This window comes from Peromyscus leucopus, chromosome X (genome assembly GCF_004664715.2).
Source record: "Peromyscus leucopus breed LL Stock chromosome X, UCI_PerLeu_2.1, whole genome shotgun sequence".
Classification (NCBI taxonomy): domain Eukaryota; kingdom Metazoa; phylum Chordata; class Mammalia; order Rodentia; family Cricetidae; genus Peromyscus; species Peromyscus leucopus.
The window spans coordinates 19,003,898-19,023,668 of record NC_051083.1 but is presented as its reverse complement, the minus strand read 5'-3'; the positions used below and the strand labels follow the sequence as shown (position 1 = coordinate 19,023,668).

Sequence of the window (19,771 nt, the reverse complement as noted above, 5' to 3'; positions counted from 1 at the left end):
CAAAAAAATGAAAGAAAAAAAAAAAAAGCAAAATGAAGGGAAGAAGAAAGGGAAAGAGGAACGGAAAGGGAGAGAAGTGGGAAATAGTTTAGTTTGCTGACATTAGTGATATTGGATCTCGTCACTATAGGGATGAGCTAGCACGTGGGGTTTGGCCTTTTCCACTTGAGTTAACTTTCTCTTGAGGCTCTAAGGCTTAGACAGCTGTCACTTTAAGGGCTATTTAGCCTTTGAACACTCTTTCTTCTTCTGCAGATGTTCACATTTTGGGAGGAAATGGGTGGAGCAACAGAATGCACTCAACATGGAAGTAAAATGAAGGGAGGAAGGTGACAAGGGTACAAGGAAGAAGGAGGGAAAGGGAGGAGAGTCAAGAAAAACCAATTACAGTTGAAAACGCCACAGGAAGCCTTAGTACTTTGTATGTCAATTAAAAATAATAATCTAGCCAGCTGTGGTGGCGCATACCTTTAATCCCGGCATTGGGGGGAAAGGCAAATGGGTCTCTGTGAGTTTGAGGTCTGCCGGGTGTACATAGTAAGTTCCCAGCCAGCCAGGGTTACATAGTGAGGACCTTTCCAAGAAAGAAAGAAGGAAAGAGAGAGGAGGAGGAGGAGGAGGAGGAGGAGGAGGAGAGAGAGAGAGAGAGAGAGAGAGAGAGAGAGAGAGAGAGAGAGAGGAAAGAAGGAAGGAAGGAAGGAAGGAAGGAAGGAAGGAAGGAAGGAAGGAAGGAAGAAAGAAAAGACATATTTAAGAAAATGAAAGTGAGACATATCAGAGGAATCAAAACCCTCTATAAAGACACTTGGGTGTAGTTAGATAAACACTGTTAGGTACTGTGAAGAATTTAGTGTTGTGTCTTTATTGTTAGCATCTTTGTTTGTTTGTTTGTTTGTTTGTTTGAGACAGCATCTCCCTATGCAGCTCTGGTTGTCCTGGAACTCACTGTATAGACCAGGCTGGCTCATAGAGATCCGCCTGTCTCTGTCTCCTGAGTACAGGGATTAAAGGCGTGTGCCACCATGCCCAGCTAGTGTATCTTTTAATGGTTGAATTTCTTTCAGTAAGCTGGGGGGTGGATTTGATCTTCTGGTTGACAGCGGTCAGACCCTTCCATTGTCTCTAGCTGCCTTGACTGGGAAGCTGAGAGTAGAGCAGTCAGTCTTTTGGAGGTAGGCAGGACTGTCCTGACAGCAACCATGGCACACTGAGGAAACTCCAGTACAGCTGTATGCAACAACCCGCGGGTCTTGTTCTAGTCAGAACTTCTCCTAGGCCGCTTTCACTGGCTTTAGAGCACTCCATTCTGGGCAAAGGAAGCCTTGATAAGCTCAGGGTTTCCATGTTCCTCTTCGCTTAGGAAAGGAGGGGGAGCACTCCCACAATGACTGGGCAAAAAGCTAATGAATGGTGCTAAGGTCAGGCTTGTGATTTAGTTCATAGGGCAGATTTGCAATTGGTGGAGCTAGAAAATATGCACACGCAGCATTGGAAATGGTGGAATTACAATCTGTATACAAACACGCCTCATCCTTTTTCTTGCTATAAAATCAATGTGTTCACTACATTTTTTAGGTGGTTCTGACAGGTTTCTCCACACTCCCAGTACTACAATAGGCCCAGTAATGACGTCGAAATAGACTGGGTATATATAATCTTTATTATTCATATTTTTAAAATTTTTTGAGATTTCATACATGAGTACTGTATTTACATCATTCCCACTTTTCCCTTCCCCCCAACTCTTCCTGTATCTTCCCAACTCCCTCCCAAGTTCATAATGTCGTCTTCATTAATTAGGATTGTTACATCTATATTTATTTACATACATATGTGTATAAAGAAATACAGCTGGGCAGTGGTGGTGCACATCTTTAATCCTAGCACTGGGGAGGCAGAGGCAGGCAGATCTCTGTGAGTTCAAGGCCAGCCTGGGCTACAGGGTGAGTTCCAGCACAGTCAGGGCTACACAGAGAAACCCTGTCTCAAAAAAAACCAAAACCAAAATGATAACAACAACAAAAGAATGGAGAATATGGCTTCAAATTCATGTGCAATGACATACTGTTTAGGCCAGCTATAGATTGTGGAAAAGAAAGTGGACCGCATGGAGAAATGTAAAATTAACGAGCTCTGGAGATGATCAGAGGAAAATCATATGGCCCTTGAGAGACAACAGAGAATATCAGCTATTGACAGCTCTCCAGACCCTCTGAAACTTTATTTGACTACATTTCCTTCCTTCAGACTCAACAGAAAAAAATATAATAAATGTGAGCTTAAAATACTCAGCCACACCACTGACATATGCACATTTTAAAGTCTTTTTAAAGATTTATTTACTTTTATTTTATGTGCATTGGTGTTTTGCCTGCATGCATGTCTGTGTAATGGTGCCAGATCCCCTGGAACTGGAGTTACAGACAGTTGTGAACTGCCATATGGGTGCTAGGAACTGAACCTGGGTCCTCTGGAAGAGCAGCCAGTGCTCTTAATTGCTGAGCCATCTTTCCAACCTCCTTTTAAATCTTTTTTTTTCAAGCTACTTTATGTGGGTTTTAGTTTTTTACAACTCAAAAAGACCTGACTAGAAACTGAATTAAAAGACAGTGAGAACAATAAGGATTTGCAGAGTAAAATAAGGGCAGAATAAAGGAGAGACAAGGCTATCAGACTTCCGTTCCGTTGCTGGAAAACTTTTCACAAGGGCGATGAAGAGCCTTTGCAATGAGCCCTAACAAACTCTTTTTCTTGACTTGGTTTATAGTCTTTTGTGATTCACTCACTTATCTTAGATCCCTGACGTTTTCATATGAGAATGAACACTTGCTTTCTACCTGTTTGGTTAAAAAGTCACCAGCAGGGAGTCAGAAGATTAATTCCAGGGTTTTCTTTTTTTTTTTTAGTTCTTTCCTTGGTTTCCTTCTTTCTTCTCCCCTTCTCCCATCCCAACCTCCAGAAAAACGAACCACACACTCACACCCTGTCAAAAAACATAAACAAGTGAACAGTTGATAGGCACAGCCAATTATTTGACTAGTGAAAAGCCAACTAACTAATATATGCATATACTTACACAAAGCAACCCTTTGCCCATCCTTCCCTTCCCTGCATATGCTTGCCTTCAATTCTAATGAAAGCTATTTTAAGACAGTTTTTTTTAATGGTACCGCTGTTTATGACAGAGGTAATAGCTATGATACGCCTCCTTACTATTTTCTTTACATGAAAGCAAATTAAGTGCTAAGCCTTTTATTCTTAGAAATAATAGTCATACAATTGTTTGCCTAGTTTCTATCAAAAGTCCTCAGTAATTTTGGAACTTAGTCCTTAGTAATTTTGGTCGACCTTTCTATGAACCTCCTAGAGGACTGTTGTCAAGTTCTACTCAGCATGGTAAAATGTCTGCAAAGCACATGCACACTTCCTACTGTAATCTGTCGCTCAGCAATACAGAGTTTTACAAGTAGCAAGGTACATAATCAAGTTCAATGTGTGTTATTAAGAAACAGCTTGGAAGCCATGGCTTAATATTTCTCAACGCTTTTAGCTCTGTGGTTATATTTAATTGCATTCACTCCAGAAATACACTTCTCCTATCTATCCTGATGCACACCTTTCATTGTATGGCATCCCCTCCACAGCCAGAGAAGGTTGGTATGCAGACAGACTGGAATGACGAATAAGAAGAAAACCAGCAAAGGTTCAAGTGGCTGTGATGACAGAAGTGGCATTGTCCAAGATTATACAGAACACTCAGGAGCCTAGAGGGACTAGTGTGCCTGTTTCTAAAGGATACAGTTGGTATGGGAACAGAGGAGGGAGACTGTTTGGGCGTTTGTATTTCCTGGATGATTTTTAAGTGTCACTCACGATAAAAAACATATTCAGTGTAAGAGGTCCAGATCCTGTCATCTGTTTGGTCGTGTGTGACAGTGCAGGTGCCAGTGGAGTTGCATGCTACCATGTGGAAGCCAGCATCAGCTAGTTTGTCGAAGGCTTGTTCCAGAAAAGTGAATTTGAGGTAGTATCGAGAAGTGTATCGCTCAGGAGGGCGGTCTGGGTCTCTGCTCTCATTCAGAGTATCGCCGAACACTTCTTTGGCTAATGAGATCTTACCACACACCATGATTCTGGCCACACGGCGGAATTTGGCGTCTGTTTGGCTGTCCCTGCCCAGAGTATAGGAGCCTCGATAGCCAATAGTGATGAAGCCAGCCTTCTTGAGCTCAGAACCAGTGGCAGCTGTCAGAACCATGGAATTATCAGGGCCACTGATATTAATGCTATTAGTTGAAGAGAAATTAAAAGTGGTGTCAATGCTGGGGGAAAGCTCTTCCAGATCAATTTGACATGAGTCATTGCCAACTGAGCTGAGCTTGTTCATTTTAAGGGCCAACATCTTGGCCAGTTCTGGCAACTTAAAGTATTCTGCTTCCCTATGGAGCCGGCCACACTCTGGAAAGTGGTCAGGAAGCACTACCTGCAGATCTCTCATGTAGTCTAGGACATAACGAAAGAGAAAACCATCTCGATCTATGAAGAATCTCCCTTTGTTGTCCTGGATCAGAGAGCAAGGGTTCTTTACACTGAACATTTCCCAGAGCCGGGAACCAGGAATGTTGATCAGAGTAGGGTAGCGAGTTATGTATACCTGGCCACCTACATTGAGTTCAATAATCTCAGGAAACTTGCTGCAATCCTCAGATGGTTTGACACAACTTGACTTTTCTGGCATGGCCATGTTGACCTGAAAAAACAAAACATTACTTTTGAGTAAGAATGTATAACATGGGGAGTCTGTTCATAAGCATCCATTTTCTGCATACATATATTCTGTCTGTTCATAAGTGTCCATTTTCTTCATACATATATTCTGTAGATCAAGAAATCCAAGGCTGGGGAGATTGTTCAACCTGTAAAAACACTAGCCATATAATCCTGATGAGTTTTCTCATCCCGAATCAAAACATGGATTCAGTGCCATATATCTGTAATACCAGATGCCTATAAGAGGTGGGGACAGGAGAATTTGCTAGAAGTTCATGTGGCAGCTAGTGTAGAGTGTGTAGCACAGCAGGAACAAGAAAGATTCCATCTCAACAATGTGCAAGGAGGGAAGTGACTTCTGAATCTTGTCCTTTGACCTCCACATGTAGACCATGGTACACACGCATTCGCACACACCTCACATTTATTGATTGAAAAGGAGAAAGAATAAACTCATGCAAAAGCATAATCATTTGCCCATTAACTATGTTAACTTGAGAGCAGCAGCATAGAAAAGACTTCATGGTTTGGCTTTGCCATCTTTTCCCCCCTTTTGGGCTTCTGTCACCCTAGATAAGAGCTCTACCACCGAGCAAAAGCCCAGCCCTTTCTATGTTCAGAATTTCTTCCAAAATGCCCATGTGTCAGACAATATCTGTCATTTCATGGCAGGTTACCAGAGTTTATGCAAGACCCCCTTTCTTCACTGTTTCTGTTTTTCCACTTTATCTTCTCTGACCCCAACACAGACAACCACGTTGGTATAGTTAGTGTGCATCTTCTTATGTATGTATTCTTACAAAAATGAATTTTAGGGTTTTAAATATATATGCTATTATATTATATATTTCCTCCCTGATTTTTTTCAGTCTTGGTACTATATTATTCAGATACCTTTTGTTGATATATACATGTATATTATTCTCTTGTTTCTAATTATATTATAAGACCTTGATATTTTCGTCTAACACATTTTATCAACCACACTCCCAGTGGCTGAAGCCTAAATTGTTTTAAACTACCTGTTCTAGTATACATCCCTGTACATGTTGTCTATGATTTCCAGGTCTTCGCCCCTTCCTATCTTCTAATCTTCAGCTCCATATTGGCAGCCCCTTGCTGACTGCGTTGGCAGCACCTCACTTCTAGCAGGTTCAAAATCGCCTTTGTGTACGTGAAAGTGTTTTTTAAAAATAGAAATCATTATTATTTGTCTTCATGTTTTCAGCACAAATAGGTCACATTCTTTGACTTTTCTCCTGTTAGAAGCACAATTTTGCGTCACCTACATTGACATTCTAAATGTTGAGTCATCGTATTGATTCATCCCTCCTTATCCATATATGTCAGTAACCTAGAAACCATTCCTTTGTGATGTCTCTTGGACACACATTATTCCTACTGACATGTGTTTTATACTGTGCACTAATGTAAGACCCTCCTAACAGCTTGTCTTTCTCTGGCTGTTCCACATTCACATCTGTCACATACACATTCATTTCCATAAAATATTCTAAATTCTGATACCAGATCAGTTGCTATGCTATCTTCTCTGTTTACTTATTGCAATTAAACGGTTCCAATTTACCTATATACCAAATACAAACCTCTAAACTAGTTGCATCTCCTCTTTAATGACAAGATCTTGTAACACTATATAGGACTTAGGTGCCGGGCCAACAGTGGCATACACATGTTTTTCATACATATAAGTATTAGCAGATACAATAAAAAAGAGTCAGTAAAATGTAGTAGTTAATAATAAGCTCTGTGGTCTTCTGCTTGAGGTTAGATACCAGCATAAGTACTTTTTAGTTATATGTTGGACAAAGTTTTTGAATCTGTTATTGAACAGTTTGTGGGTAATAAAAAATAATGACTTCATCAGCTAAGAAAAATACCCAGCAAAATAATTCGCCATTTTTACAATGAACACAGGTTAATAATATAAATGAAATAAAAAAAATGAATCTGAAAGCTATGAGAAAATAAAATGAAGGCAAAAATATTGGCTCCAAAATTCCATAAGCTGGTCTTTACTTTGCTCTTTGCTCATTAATTCAAGTTCTCTTTCCCTTTGAAAGAATGGAGACATTAGGTACACTGGACCCATACCCAGTCCTTCAAGCTCATCCACTTTTTCATGCCCGTGTGCCTAGAACTTAGGATTCTGTATGTCTGAAATGTACTTTTTATTTGTTCTACTAATTCAATTCCTCTCTATTCCTTTCTTGTGAAATCATAAAAGAAGCTGGCAGGTTTGAATTAGAGTCCTGATTCTGCCAGTTATTAGCTAGGTAGCCTCGGGCAAACTGTGTGTTTTCTTCTCTGAGTCTCTATTTCTTTATCCAGAAAATGGATATAGAAAAAAAACCCTGATCAATAAGATGAGAAGGAAATTGTATATGAGGTATAAAAGTACTTAATACAGTGTTTGCTGTGTAATAAGTACTTATCAGATGATTACTTACATTAGCTTCCTGAGCTTGTCTTCGATCAGTGATCTCAACCTTCCTAGTGCTGTGACCCTTTAATACGTTCCTCATGTTGTGGTGACCCCCAACCATACGATTATTTTCATTGCTACTTCATAACTGTAATTTTGCTAGTGTTATGAATCTTAAAGGAAATATCTAATTTGAAGGATATCTGATATGCGACCCCTGTGTAAGGGTTGTTTGACTCCCAAAGGGGTTGAGAACCACTGGTTTAGAAAAAGTGATGAAGGATTGCTTTCCACTGAGAAGGTACTCAGTGTGTCACAGCAATCCATGGAGATGCTGCTTAAATGATCCATCCTGTCTGACTTTCAACCCCACCCCTTTATATTCTGTGTTACTGCTGCAATTTAGAAATACTTGTATTGGAACACCTGATAGCATTCTGGAGTTGCGTATGTATGTAGCTGTCTGTGACTAATATAGCCTCAGATAGAAAGTAATCTCCATCTATCCTTCTTTGGGTCAGCAGCACTGTGAGCCTGGTAGGTAGCAAGATTGGAGTAGCCATTGGATGTTGAGTAAAGCACCAGCAAACTCATGTTAAATAATAATGTCATTAACTTCATAATCCCAGAGTAGATGAGTAGAAATCCATTTCTAGAAATCCATTTTGAATGCATGTATGTGCAAAAAGAAACGTAACTGATTTTGTAGATTTCTGAATTCAAAAGTTGTTATTCTTCGAAAAATACTATCAAAGGTTGAAGATGTTTTCCCCCATTGAACAAACAGATCATTTTTAAAAACAGCAGTTTTTTTTCTCCTTACTGCTTTAGATAAAATTCTGTATAAGTCAACTTGAAGTAGGCACTTAGAAACCACGCTTGCTCAAAAAGCATTGACTCATTGGGCCCCACAGGTTAACTAAAAGCAAGATGAAAGTTGGATGCCTCTGCCTGCATTCTGCATCTGTCTGTCTCCTTTCCTTCAGCTGAAGGTATTCAGGTGAATCATTGTCTTTAATCTTTCCTCTTGAGTCACCTTGGATCCCAGGATTGGAATGGCAGAAGCAGACCACCCTCCAGGAAAGGGGAATAATCTGTTACAGTCCATTTTGGATCAGAAACAACAAGAAGAAGCACATTGATCCCTCCACACAATAGGGTTTCTTCAGGTCATCTTACTGGACCAAAACTGAAATGGCCAAGCAGACTACATCTTGACTAGGGCAGTTTAATTATACATGCCTCTTGCCCTTTGTACCAATTCTCCCTCTTCTCAGCGTGGAGCACTGAATACATCTGTTTGCACATTTACTTGTTTCTCTGTCATATTGGTGATATATCCTGGGGGCAGATACTGTCAGAACCCAGTCTTCAGCCATGAAAACTTAATTAGCCAATGACCCCAAATCTTATGAATCAGTTATAGTCAATCTAGGGAAGTGGTTCTCAACCTGTGGGTCACGACCCTTTGGGATTTGAAGGATTCTTTCAAAGGGGTTGCATATCTTGCACGTCAGCTATTTACATTATGATTCCAAACAGTGGCAAAGTTACGGGAGGTCGTGAAGTAACAACAAAATCATTTTATGGCTGTGAGTCACAACATGAGGAACTGTATTAAAGGGTTGCAGCATTAGGAAGGATGAGAACCGCTGCTCTGGGGAATCAAGCTGGGCAGCCTGTTTTGTCACTCATCTTAACAAAGCAGTGTTAGTTAATTTCAAAAGGACAGAGCCTTTACTCTGGGAGAAGAAATCCGAACAAAAGTCAGCAGAGAACAGCACCAGAACTTCAATTGCTGCCTTTCTCAAGCATGTTTTTAAACATAAATAGAAATTTCACTCTGAAACACCACTTGTGACATTATTCCTCATAGCTAGGAATCTCAATGTGTTTGTTTGTTTGGTTTGGTTTGTTTTTGTTTGTTTGTTTGGTTGGTTGGTTGATTTGTTTTTTTTTTTTTATTTTTAGAAAGAAAACGGAAGTAATTTCTTTAATAATGAACAAATCCCGTTGAAAACAGCCCCTTGTGCCCTGTGCCATGAAGTCAGGAAGGACATACTCCACAAACAGGAAGATGTTTATGTGTTTGCAGGGTTTTGCAATGGACAACTTCTTCCTCCCTTTCTCCATCCCAGTGTTCCCTGCTGAGCTGCTTCTGCTCACGGGGACACAAGCAAGCAACAAACGAACACAAGACTTCTTTTCATCGAACCACCGGCCAGCTTCTGAAATGCTTCTTTTTTTTTTCTTTTTGTGAGGGGCCTGGGGGGCAGAGGGCAGCCTTTCAAGAAACCCTGAAATGCCTCATTTAGTCTCTTTCGTGAATAAACCCGACTTTGATGAGGGTTTGTTGGTGGTGCCCTCGGTAAATCAAATAAGCGTCCCCGTAAGGAGGAAGTAAATGGGTGACACAATACAAATGCCTTAAACCAGGTTTGAAGAGAAGCCCGCTGAAAGCAGCTGGCTTCCAAGCCGCAAGAACTGAGTTGTGTGTTCTAGTGTTTCAAAGGCGGTGAGGAAACTAACCAACGTCTCTCTCTCCCTTTCTGGCTCGGGATAATTCTACTTGTAACCAAGATCCATGTCTTCCAAAGACAAAAGTCAGCTACAGCAAAGTACACCATACTGTGTGCTCGTCAATATGGTACGAGACTGCCTGAAAAGGTGCAGGAAGACATTTCTGAGAAAACCAGACACTTTATCAATAAACCAGTGTCCAGTTTTACTAAGCTTGAAATCCCTATGCCCTAATCCCCCCTTCCTCCCTCCCTCCATTTTCTTCCGGAGTCCTTCACTTTTCTGTTTCTACTGGCTTCTGTCCCTCTCCTCTTTTATACCAATGTGTTTTAAATATGCACTCCTTCGGAAGAACAAACCCACACATTTGAATTAGAAAAGCGATTCCCACCTTGGGTGCTGCTCCGTTTCAGAGATCCAAGGAATCAAAGTAGTTGTGTAAGCAAAGGGGGGAAAACAACTTGAAGAATTAAGTAACAGTTCTTTGCCTCAGCAATACTCCCTTCTGCTTCCAACTAGCTTGTCTCTGTGACTTTTTTTCTGCTCATAAAAGAATGTGTTAGCGTTGAAACCCATCAAAATGCTTTACAAATTAACCGGATGCTGAAAACCAGTCTGAATTTCCCCTCAGAAAGCACTTGGGCTGCTTTTGGAGCTCTAAACTGCCTTACAGACACAGGTTCCACAGGAGAGCCTCTCTCAACAGAAACAACAGCACAGCCGTGCCTAGCCCTGGCGCAAAGGCAGAAGCTCTGGGATTCCCGAAGCAATGGACTGGAAAGGGAAGACAAGGAGGTTGATAGCATAGTTACCTTGAATCTCCAGCCACTGAGGTACCGGCCAAGCGAGGCTTCCCGGCTCTGAGAGCTCTGCTCCCCCGAGGAATGCCTTTCTGTTCTTCCGCTCTCTGGCTGTGTGTGTGCTGTGGTGCTTGGGTTGAGTTTTCCTCTGTAAAACTAGCAGTCGTGGAAACCCTCCTCCCCTGCTATGACACACTTGACTTCCTCTCCAGCCCGGCCTCCTTACTCTGCAGCCCGAGGAAGAAGCAGAGCAAAGCGGAGGAGGAGAAGAAGGAAGGCACGGAAGGGGGCGGGGGCGGGAAACAAAGGTGGTGGTGGCGGGCATAGGAGAAATTTTGTTCCTCTTGGTCGGTCCCAGCAGAGCGAACAAACCTTTTGCAGTGACAGCTCCATGAATGACTTGTAAGGGTTTCCTTGTTTGTTTGTTTCCGAAGCAGGGCCTTCTTAACAAGCCCAGGCTAGCCTTGAAATTTACATCCTTCTGTGTCAGGCTCTGTCTGGAGTGCTGGGATGGCTGGCAGGTGTGGACAACCACATCCACTCGGAATGGAGTTTTCAATGAAGAACTGGTTCAATTCTGAACTTCATATTAAGTCTATTTACTTTAATGCACATAACCCTGCACGTCAGATAGTATGCTAAGTGCCAAAAATAAAGAAATACTGTACACATTTTTCTTTCTCGAAAAGAAATAAATTCACTCTGAGTGTTTAAACTGTTAGGGACACGAAAAGCCAGTGTTGTAGGAACAAAAAGGAAGCGATCTGGTGCTATCTGGGGAAATCTGAAGGTTTCCTGGAGGGTGAACTAAACTGAGTTTTACCAGATGAGTGAGAATTAAGCCACAAGAAGACGGAATTAGTATTGCAGGCAGCAGGAACAGTGTCAACAAAGACAAAGAAGTGGGGAAAAGCACACCATGAGGCCCACACTCAACTGTTTTTGAATGCTAGAGTCAAGAAAGGAGGAGGCCTCAATCCTAAAACCCAAGTGAATGCTCTCCAGATGTGGTGTGGACCCAGCTGAGAAGTGAACCCCTTACCCATCTAAGTTATTTTATTGTATGTGCGTTTCTCTCCATATGCACTAGTGAAATCATTGGATTTAAATGTGGATCTTTTTTTTTTTTTTTTTTTTTTTTGGTTTTGTAAAACATCGAGTTTATTCATTTTTTGACAATTTCATACATGTAAACAATTCGTCTTGATCAACTGTACTCCAACACCTTTTCCATCTCCCCCAACATGACCCTCTTCCCTCAGAAGTTTTGAGTAAACTTAAGATTCTTGTGGGACAGCTTAAGCAACTGTGTGCCTCCTGTCCTGAGGCCCACCCCACCTGAACAGACAGTTTCAATGGGTTTCATATCCCTGTCATAGAGAGGGGTATAAGCCAATATCCACAACACTGGAGCAACTGCTTGACAAAGAGGGAAACCCTGAAGCAGGTGGAATGTGGCAGTCTGTCTGCTTCACTGTCGGTAAAACCAGCATGTCTGAAAAGGGTTGTTGGAAAGCTTTGTTCCAAGTCTCTAATAAGGTGCCACAAAATCACACTGCAGAAATGGCACAAATACTTAAATGGCAGTTGATGTTTCAATAAAGACACATGTGCATTAATGGTGCTTCCAGCAACCATAAAGTTGTTAAATAAAAACGCCAATGTGAGGGTGGTCTACCTTCCCAGGAGTTGTTGGCCAGAAAGACAGGCCCCAGAGGTCCCCACATTATACCGACTATTGTCACTATCCCCCACTGCTGAAGACACCACATGCTCAGACTTTGGGAGACTGGAACACCAACCTGGGCTTAAACCAGGATACACTGCCCCATCCACAGTCGTTAGCAGCCAGTGTCAGAGGCACTATGCAGGCCACAAGGGAGAGCCTATTCCTACAGCCTGGCTTTGCTAGGGACCGCAATTTGCTCCATTACACAGGTAACAGCAAATTCAGTGTTGGTGCAATCAGCACGGGTAGTCAACATTCTCCCGGTTGTCTGTCCAGCCCACTCCATGTTAGAACTCCCGTCAGGTCAGAAACTCCGGGGATCAAATAAATCACACATTCAAACAATGGCAAGCCTACCATCGCTTTGCTAAACACGTATGTACCCCATCAACTACTGTGGTGTTTTAAATGAGAAGGGTCCTTACATGAATGTTGGGTCCTAGTTGGTGGAACTGTTTAGGAAGGATTAGGAGGTGTGGTCTTGTTGGGAAAAGGGGTGTCACTAGGGGGGGCTTTGAGGTTTCAAAAGCCCAGCCAAGCCCAGTCTCACTCTCTGCCTCCTGTATGTAGAGCAGACATAAGCTGCTGCTACAGATGATCAGACTCACCCTCTGACACTATAAGGAAGCTCACAACTAAATTCTCTATTTTACAAGTTGTTGTGGTCATGGTGTCTCTTCATAAAAATAGGAAAGTAAACTAAGACAATTATCCTCTGAAATATTTATGTGTATTGGAGTCATACTGCGACTGCCTCTTCTTGCACTGGGCGGCAACCACTGTAGCCCATGATGGTGATAATCTGATTATTGCACACATGGTGAACTCTCTCTCTAGTCGGGTAGTTATGCCGTGAAACATTTTGCTCCCCTCCATCAGTCCAAGTGAAAAAATTTCACAGATCTCCCCACTATCAACAGAGCCTCTCCCATATGAATAAAAGCCGAACATGACAATCTTGCTCTAAACGTGAGCTTCTGGTTGAATGGGAAACCATAACCTGGCCTAACGTGCTACCTTCTGGGCATTATGAAATTGGACCTAACCCCGACATGGGCATTTATGATTAGGACCCATTGTGCCTAGAAAGACCGAATGAGAGAGACACTACTCTTAGTAGGTACATGGATAGAGCTGTGCAAGGGCACTGCAGGTAAAGCAAACCACACTTACAGGGTTATCTACTCCTGTACAAGGGGATACATCTAGAGCCGCTCCTCCAAGTCCCCCTCTGAGCTGTCAGCCAACTCCTATCTATAACCTAGCTGTTATCCCAAAGCAGCCACTAACCACCCATCGAGTGTTCGTTATGCAAACCCAAGAACACCCGAGAACCTTCCCCGACCATCTCATCTTCATTCACGATGTAGGCTGTCCCTCAGATGTTCCCATTTGCCACCTTTCCTCTTTGAGCTATGACCTGAGTATGCTCAGGAGGGAATGCATCAGTCTCCAACATGCCTTCCCTTTATGATTACATATAGGCTTCCCAAATGAAGTGCCCACTGTTTCTTTGTTGGGGAGCATGTCCAGTGTGAGAACGATATATAACCTTTGTTCTCCTGTACATGGTAATAAAAATGCTTTACTCTTTTATGCCTCAGCTGTGGTCTTACAGCTTGGCACTCACCAAGATGTGAAGCCGCTGTCTTTGTCACAGGAATACCCACTTTCTGTATTTAGTCATTAGGCAGGAGCCCTATTATCAGCAATCTAAGCAAAGCCCTGGTTAAGTTTATTTTCAAGTTCCGAACCACACCTACACAGATGCTTCTTAAACCAAGAAACCTGGATATTGGAAAAACAGGATACAGACTGGCTCTGGGTATTATACACAGCTGTGCTAGGGATTTGTGTGTGGACACTGGATACCAGAAAACTCAGTTAAGATGTGATACTTGCACAGACGTGCAAGATGTTTTTGACCACTGGCTTAGGTCACTACCATGGAGGTATGTGCCCTTCTGACTGCCTGTATCACTTAAGGAGTATGCATCCATGGCTCCAGTCTTTCCTCTTGTTTTGGCACAGAAGCCCAATGGCTCAGTTCTCAGGGGGGAAGATAAGCATAATATCTCTAAGGCTCAGGACTATGGAAGAAGGTGCAGACAGAGCTGGAAGGTGGGAAACTGGGTCCAGGCCTCATAACCTGGCTTTAGAGACTCTGGCTCAGTGGAGGCAAGGATGTAAGCATCAGCACATCGAATGTCAAACCACCACAAAGTGAGAGAGCTGTTACCATGTCCTCCAGGTAATGGGCATGCTCCGATACTCAAGTAGCCTCCTGGAGGGATGGTTCATTCTCCCACCTCTGGCACTTGCTAGCTCTGACAAAACCCAATCAAGACTGGTGAGTCAGAACAGCTACCCACGTCACCCACCACTCTGTAAGCTAACTAACTGGAGAACTGGAGTCATTCTTTCAGCTGTCGGTACCATCACAATTTGAAGACAATGCTTACATGAATTCATATACATATAGCAGCACACAGTGATATAGCACACAGAGATTTGTAAACACTAAACCTCTTTACAGCAAGAGCTCAGTATGCCTTTACAGGATCTGAATGCTGTCCATTTACAAATCTTTAAAAGGCAATTTTGCTTTCCTTTAATAAAATCTAGCCACCATACCTTAAATGGCAGGGGCTATTATCCTGGGCTGGTCTCTAGTACCCAGTTCTTATATAACAAACCGCAACCTGTCTTGGTACAGAAACAAACCAAAACCCAAACCCTCAATTTGGAAGCGGGAATGTTCTAACTAGTAGCCGGATATTAGTGTAGATGGGCTTCACTGAGTCACAGGCCACACTGTTCAGATCATGTCAACTTAGGCAAATGCCTCATGTAACCAACCCATCAAAAGTTATTTCTTCCCTATTTCCCTTCTCAGTACCCAAGGGCGCTGCCCTCTCTGTCATCAAGATCGAAACACTTCCTATTTTGAACACACCCAGACTTGCAAATTTTTCTTTTTGACACTGAAAGAGCATCAGAGGGACCCTAGACCCATCACCCCAGAAACCACCTTCCCCCAGTCGCAGGTAGGGAGGACCTGCCTCTCTTTTCACTGGCCTATCTCACTGCTTCTTTTTTTTACTTGCCGGACTGTCTAAAACTTCAATCTTGCCTCTGCCACCTTCTGCATTCGGAAGCTTTATGGTGTCTATGGTGACTTCGGAGGGGATGCAGTCTTCATCTTCAGACTCTGAGCTGTCCTCAGAGCTGTCCTGTGAGCTCTCTTCTGAGCTGTCCTCTTCTTTTGAATCTGACCGGTTCATCTCAAATAAGGCCACATCCATCTGTATGATGTTTCCTGATGTTCCATCAATATTCTCGATATTGAAGCAATCAGCTGGAGCAGCCGCCATTTCCTTTCGTAGCTTTTCATTTGCCTGAGCCATCTGTGGGAGGAAGGCCTGAACCTGGTCTAACAAAGGGCTCCTCTGAATCCTAACTGTTTGAAGAGCAGTCTTCTTGGAATGAGGCTTAGAGCTGATGAGCAATTGGTCCCAGATACCTCCGGAACCCTCGCTCCCCGCGGTCAGCAGCTCCCTGGACACCGTGACCTGCGAGCAGTCTCCAGAAGACGACGAAGCTGTGGGTCCGGACACACATTCGCCGTGGAGCTCCATGCTTGCAAGACAGCACGAGAGAAACGAACCCGGATGGACTGTGGATCTTTTTTTTTTTTCAAAAATGTACCAACACTCTCCAAATCTTAAACTTCTCTCTCAGTCACATAGTAAAACATATTTCTGAGAGGTTGATTTTAAAATGGTTTGGTTTGGAGTGAGGATATATTTGTATGTAGAAAACAGAAAACCAGACTGAATAATATGGAGATATTTATTTTTTTATATAACAAATCTTAGGTCAGTTGTATCACTGGTAATTTTAATAACTGAATGAAATTCATTAACATTTCTCTCATTAACATATTTAACTGTGCTGATTTTTTTTGTCGGCTTGACACAAACTTAGACATATCTGGGAAGAGGGAATCTCAATTCAGGAATTGTCTACATCAGATCACCCTGTAGGCAAGTCTCTGGAGGCATTTTCTTGATTAATAACTGATGTGAGAGGGCCCAGCCCAGTGTGGGTGATGTCACCCCCACACAGGTTGGTCCTGGGCTATATAAGAAAGAAACCTGAGCAAACCATGAGGAGCAAGGTAATTAGTAGTATTCCTCCATGGACCCTGCTTCAGTTCCTGCCTCCAGGTTCCTTTCCCGACTTTCTTCAGTGACAGGTTGTAACCTGGAGGTGGAAGATGAAGTAAACGCTTTCTCCCCTAGGTTTCACTTAGTCATGATCTTTATCACAGCAATAGAAACATAAATAAGTGTGGTGTTGTGTTCCCCCAAATATTGTGCACCCTAATAAACTTATCTGGGGTCAGAAACAGAACAGCCACAATATTAAACATAAAGGATAGGCAGTGGTAGCACACGCCTTTAATCCTAGCATTCCAGAGGCAGAAATCCATGTGTCCAAGGATACAGACAAGGCATGGTGACTCATCACGCCTTTAATCCAGAAAGCGAGCCTTTAATCCCAGGGAGTAAAGCAGGTAGAAAGCAGAAAGGTATATAAGGTGTGAGGACCAGAAACTAGCAGCATTTGGCTGGTTAAGCATTTGGCCTGGTTAAGCATTTGGCCTGGTTAAGCATTTGGCCTGGTTAAGCTTTCAGGCTTCTAGCAGCAGTTCAGCTGAGAGCCATTGGTCTGAGGAAACAAGACCAGCTGAGGAGTTGGCCAGGTGAGATTAGCTGAGGCTTGTTCTGTCTCTCTGATCTTCCAGTGTTCACCCCAATACCTGGCTCAGGTTTGATTTTATTAATAAGTACTTTTAAGATTCATGCTACAAATAAGCCATTGTTTTTGACATGTAAGCAACTCCCTTCATCCTCATCAAATGGCTTTAGCAGCTTCACACGTTGCATAGGTCTGCAACAAGTTCTCAAGACACAGAAGTGAATTAAAAGGTTGTGTTTACAGTCTAAAGCAGTTTGGTTTTTCATTCTAACCCTAAATAACCTATGTTAGTTACATTTTTTTAAGTAGTAAAACCCTCTCCAGAAAATTTACCTGTATTCCCAGAGATTCTTACAGATCATATTCACCGTGACTATGCGAGGGAAATGTAACATCATTGGCTTAATTTATTTTAAACCGTTCTCTGGGCTAGGGAAGGATGCAGTTCCCTCTGGTGAGTATGATGGGTAAAATCTGAAAAAGTAATCTGGGGCCAAATTTCCAAGTGGCAGCTAATAGTGTCTACAAGCCATTGTTTTTTCCCCCTTCGATCTCTCCCTCTCTCTCTCTCCCTCTCTCTCTCTCTCTCTCTCTCTCTCTCTCTCTCTCTCTCTCTCTCTCATGTGTGTGCGCACGCGCGCATGAGCACACACATGTATGTGTGTGAGAGAAGGCATGTATGATGTAACTACACATATATGTGCAGGTGTGTACCTGTAGAGGCCAGCAGAAGATGTTAGGGGTCCTGCTCTGTCACTGCCTCATTCCCTGGGGAGAGGATCTCTTACTGAACTTCGAGAGTCAGGGGGTAAATGAACATCACATATCTAGACTAGATGAAACTTTCCAGATTCAGGAGGGCCCCTTTCCAACCTTCTAGATGCAGTGAACAACTGTGAGGGGAGGAGAGACCTGCTAAGCTGCTGAAAGGAGATCTTTCAGACCTGTCAAGCCTGCAATTCACGGGCTGTTGTGAGTACCTGTTCTGGGAGTGAGTAGGTAGGTGTGTGCATGTGCACACATGTGTGCATGTGTGTGTGTGCACGCATGTGTGCATGTGTGTTTGCACCCCCCCCCAGGAAAAGGTCTCTCACACAACAGCAGCCTCTCAGATGCTTCCAGGACTCATTTCCTAGCTGGCTCTGCTTCAACTGCTTCTGAAGCAGCCAGGTTTGACTTGTGTTTTGATAGGATCTGGAGAATAGCTCTTGGAATTGCTGTTACTTTTGGTGGAGTGGGTGTTATTCTAGTATGAACAAAAAAATTATAGGGGAAAAGGGGCTTGCAAAATTCTCATAGTGCTCATCTGAATTTAAAATTAATGGAGTACAATCATTAACTTTTAAATCATTTGACAAAACGATTTCTTGTTCATAATAGATAATGTGTGGCTTTCAAAGCAGTGTCATTCTTTGTAGCAGGAATTTTCACACCTTGGCACCTACATTCTGAACTCTTAGTGAGACAGAGTTATGTAGTGAAAATCTGTCTCCAAAAAAAAAAAAAAATGCTGCTCTCCGCACCATATTGGACTTGCTTCAGCCAGGCCTTCACACAGCCTAGCATGCTGGCCAGGGACCATTGCTCTGGCTCGGCTCCATCCTGAACTCCACTTTGAGTTCAATGTTGTAAATGGTGTGAGGTCTGTTTCAACTTTCTGGCTTCGATATGTTTGTGTCCAATAGCACTTGCTGAATAGTCCAATATCTCTTACCATGTTGGCATTAATCCTTGGTCAAAAATCTAATTCCAAATAGTTGAAGCACTCTTGACCTAGAACAAAGCTGCATGCGTGCCGTTTTCTGATTTTAAATTATGTAGAAATCATTCACAGTCATGTCAGTGTGGTACTGGCATAGAACCTGGTTTATAGGCCAATGGAACAGAATAGAAAGCCAGGCACAAACCCAAGTGTGCATAATCAACCAATTCTCAAAAAAAAAAAAAGTACACCAAGAATACACAAGAAGAATTGATATTTTCTATGGTAAGTGATTGTCTCAGTTAGGATTTCTATTGCTTGTGATGTAGCACCATGACCAAAAGCAAACTGGGGAGAAAAGGGTTTATTTCACCTTATGGGTCCACATCACAGTCCATCATTGGAAAAAGTCAGAGGAGGATGAAACTGAAGTAGAAGCTATGGAAGAGTGTTGTGTACTGGCTTACTCACCCTGAGTTGCTTAGACTTTTGTCTTAGAGTAGGATCACTACCCCAGGGGTGGTACCATCCCTAGTGAGCTGGGCCTTCGGACACCTATTATTAGTCAAGGAAATGCCCACATTTTCTCAATTGTGGGTCCCTCTTCTCAGATAACTCCAGCTTGTGTCAAGTTGACAACAATAACTGGCACAGTAATTTGGGGATAACAAGATCTTCATATGTAAAGAAATTAGGTCTTTACTGTACATCATACACAAAAAATCAATTCAAAATGGAATGAAGAGTTAGAAGGCCACAAACTAGAAAACAGATGAAAAGTTCCTGAGCAATAATTTTTCGGATTCAACACCCAAGACACCGACAATGAAAGCTGACATAAACCAGTGACCCTTTGAAAAGCATGTTTGCAAAGAGAAGGGAATGATTAACAGAATGGAAGAAAACATTTGTAGGCCATATACCCAGTAAGAGCAAATGTAGAAAATGCACAAGTAACTCATTTGACTCAACAGCAAAAGCAGAGCAGCAAGCAAACAAAGCCCCCGAATAACCCAATTTTAAAGCAAGAGGAATTTAGA

At 42.5% G+C, this 19,771-nt stretch overlaps 2 protein-coding genes across 2 annotated transcripts; both read right to left on the bottom strand.

Annotated features, from left to right (window-relative positions):
* Positions 1 to 2,829: 2,829 nt before the first annotated feature.
* LOC114702847 (BTB/POZ domain-containing protein KCTD12-like) lies at positions 2,830 to 10,964 on the bottom strand. The gene is made up of 2 exons (XM_028883418.2): positions 10,549 to 10,964; positions 2,830 to 4,750 (listed from the first exon to the last, which is right to left on the bottom strand). The coding sequence occupies exon 2, from the start codon at positions 4,742 to 4,744 to the stop codon at positions 3,866 to 3,868; it is 879 nt and encodes a 292-aa protein (XP_028739251.1). The 5' UTR covers positions 4,745 to 4,750; positions 10,549 to 10,964; the 3' UTR covers positions 2,830 to 3,865.
* A 4,357-nt stretch (positions 10,965 to 15,321) lies between these two features.
* LOC114702846 (uncharacterized protein C12orf45 homolog) lies at positions 15,322 to 15,931 on the bottom strand. Its single transcript, XM_037199125.1, has one exon. It carries the CDS (start codon positions 15,901 to 15,903, stop codon positions 15,349 to 15,351), a length of 555 nt encoding a protein of 184 aa, XP_037055020.1. The 5' UTR covers positions 15,904 to 15,931; the 3' UTR covers positions 15,322 to 15,348.
* Positions 15,932 to 19,771: the final 3,840 nt, after the last annotated feature.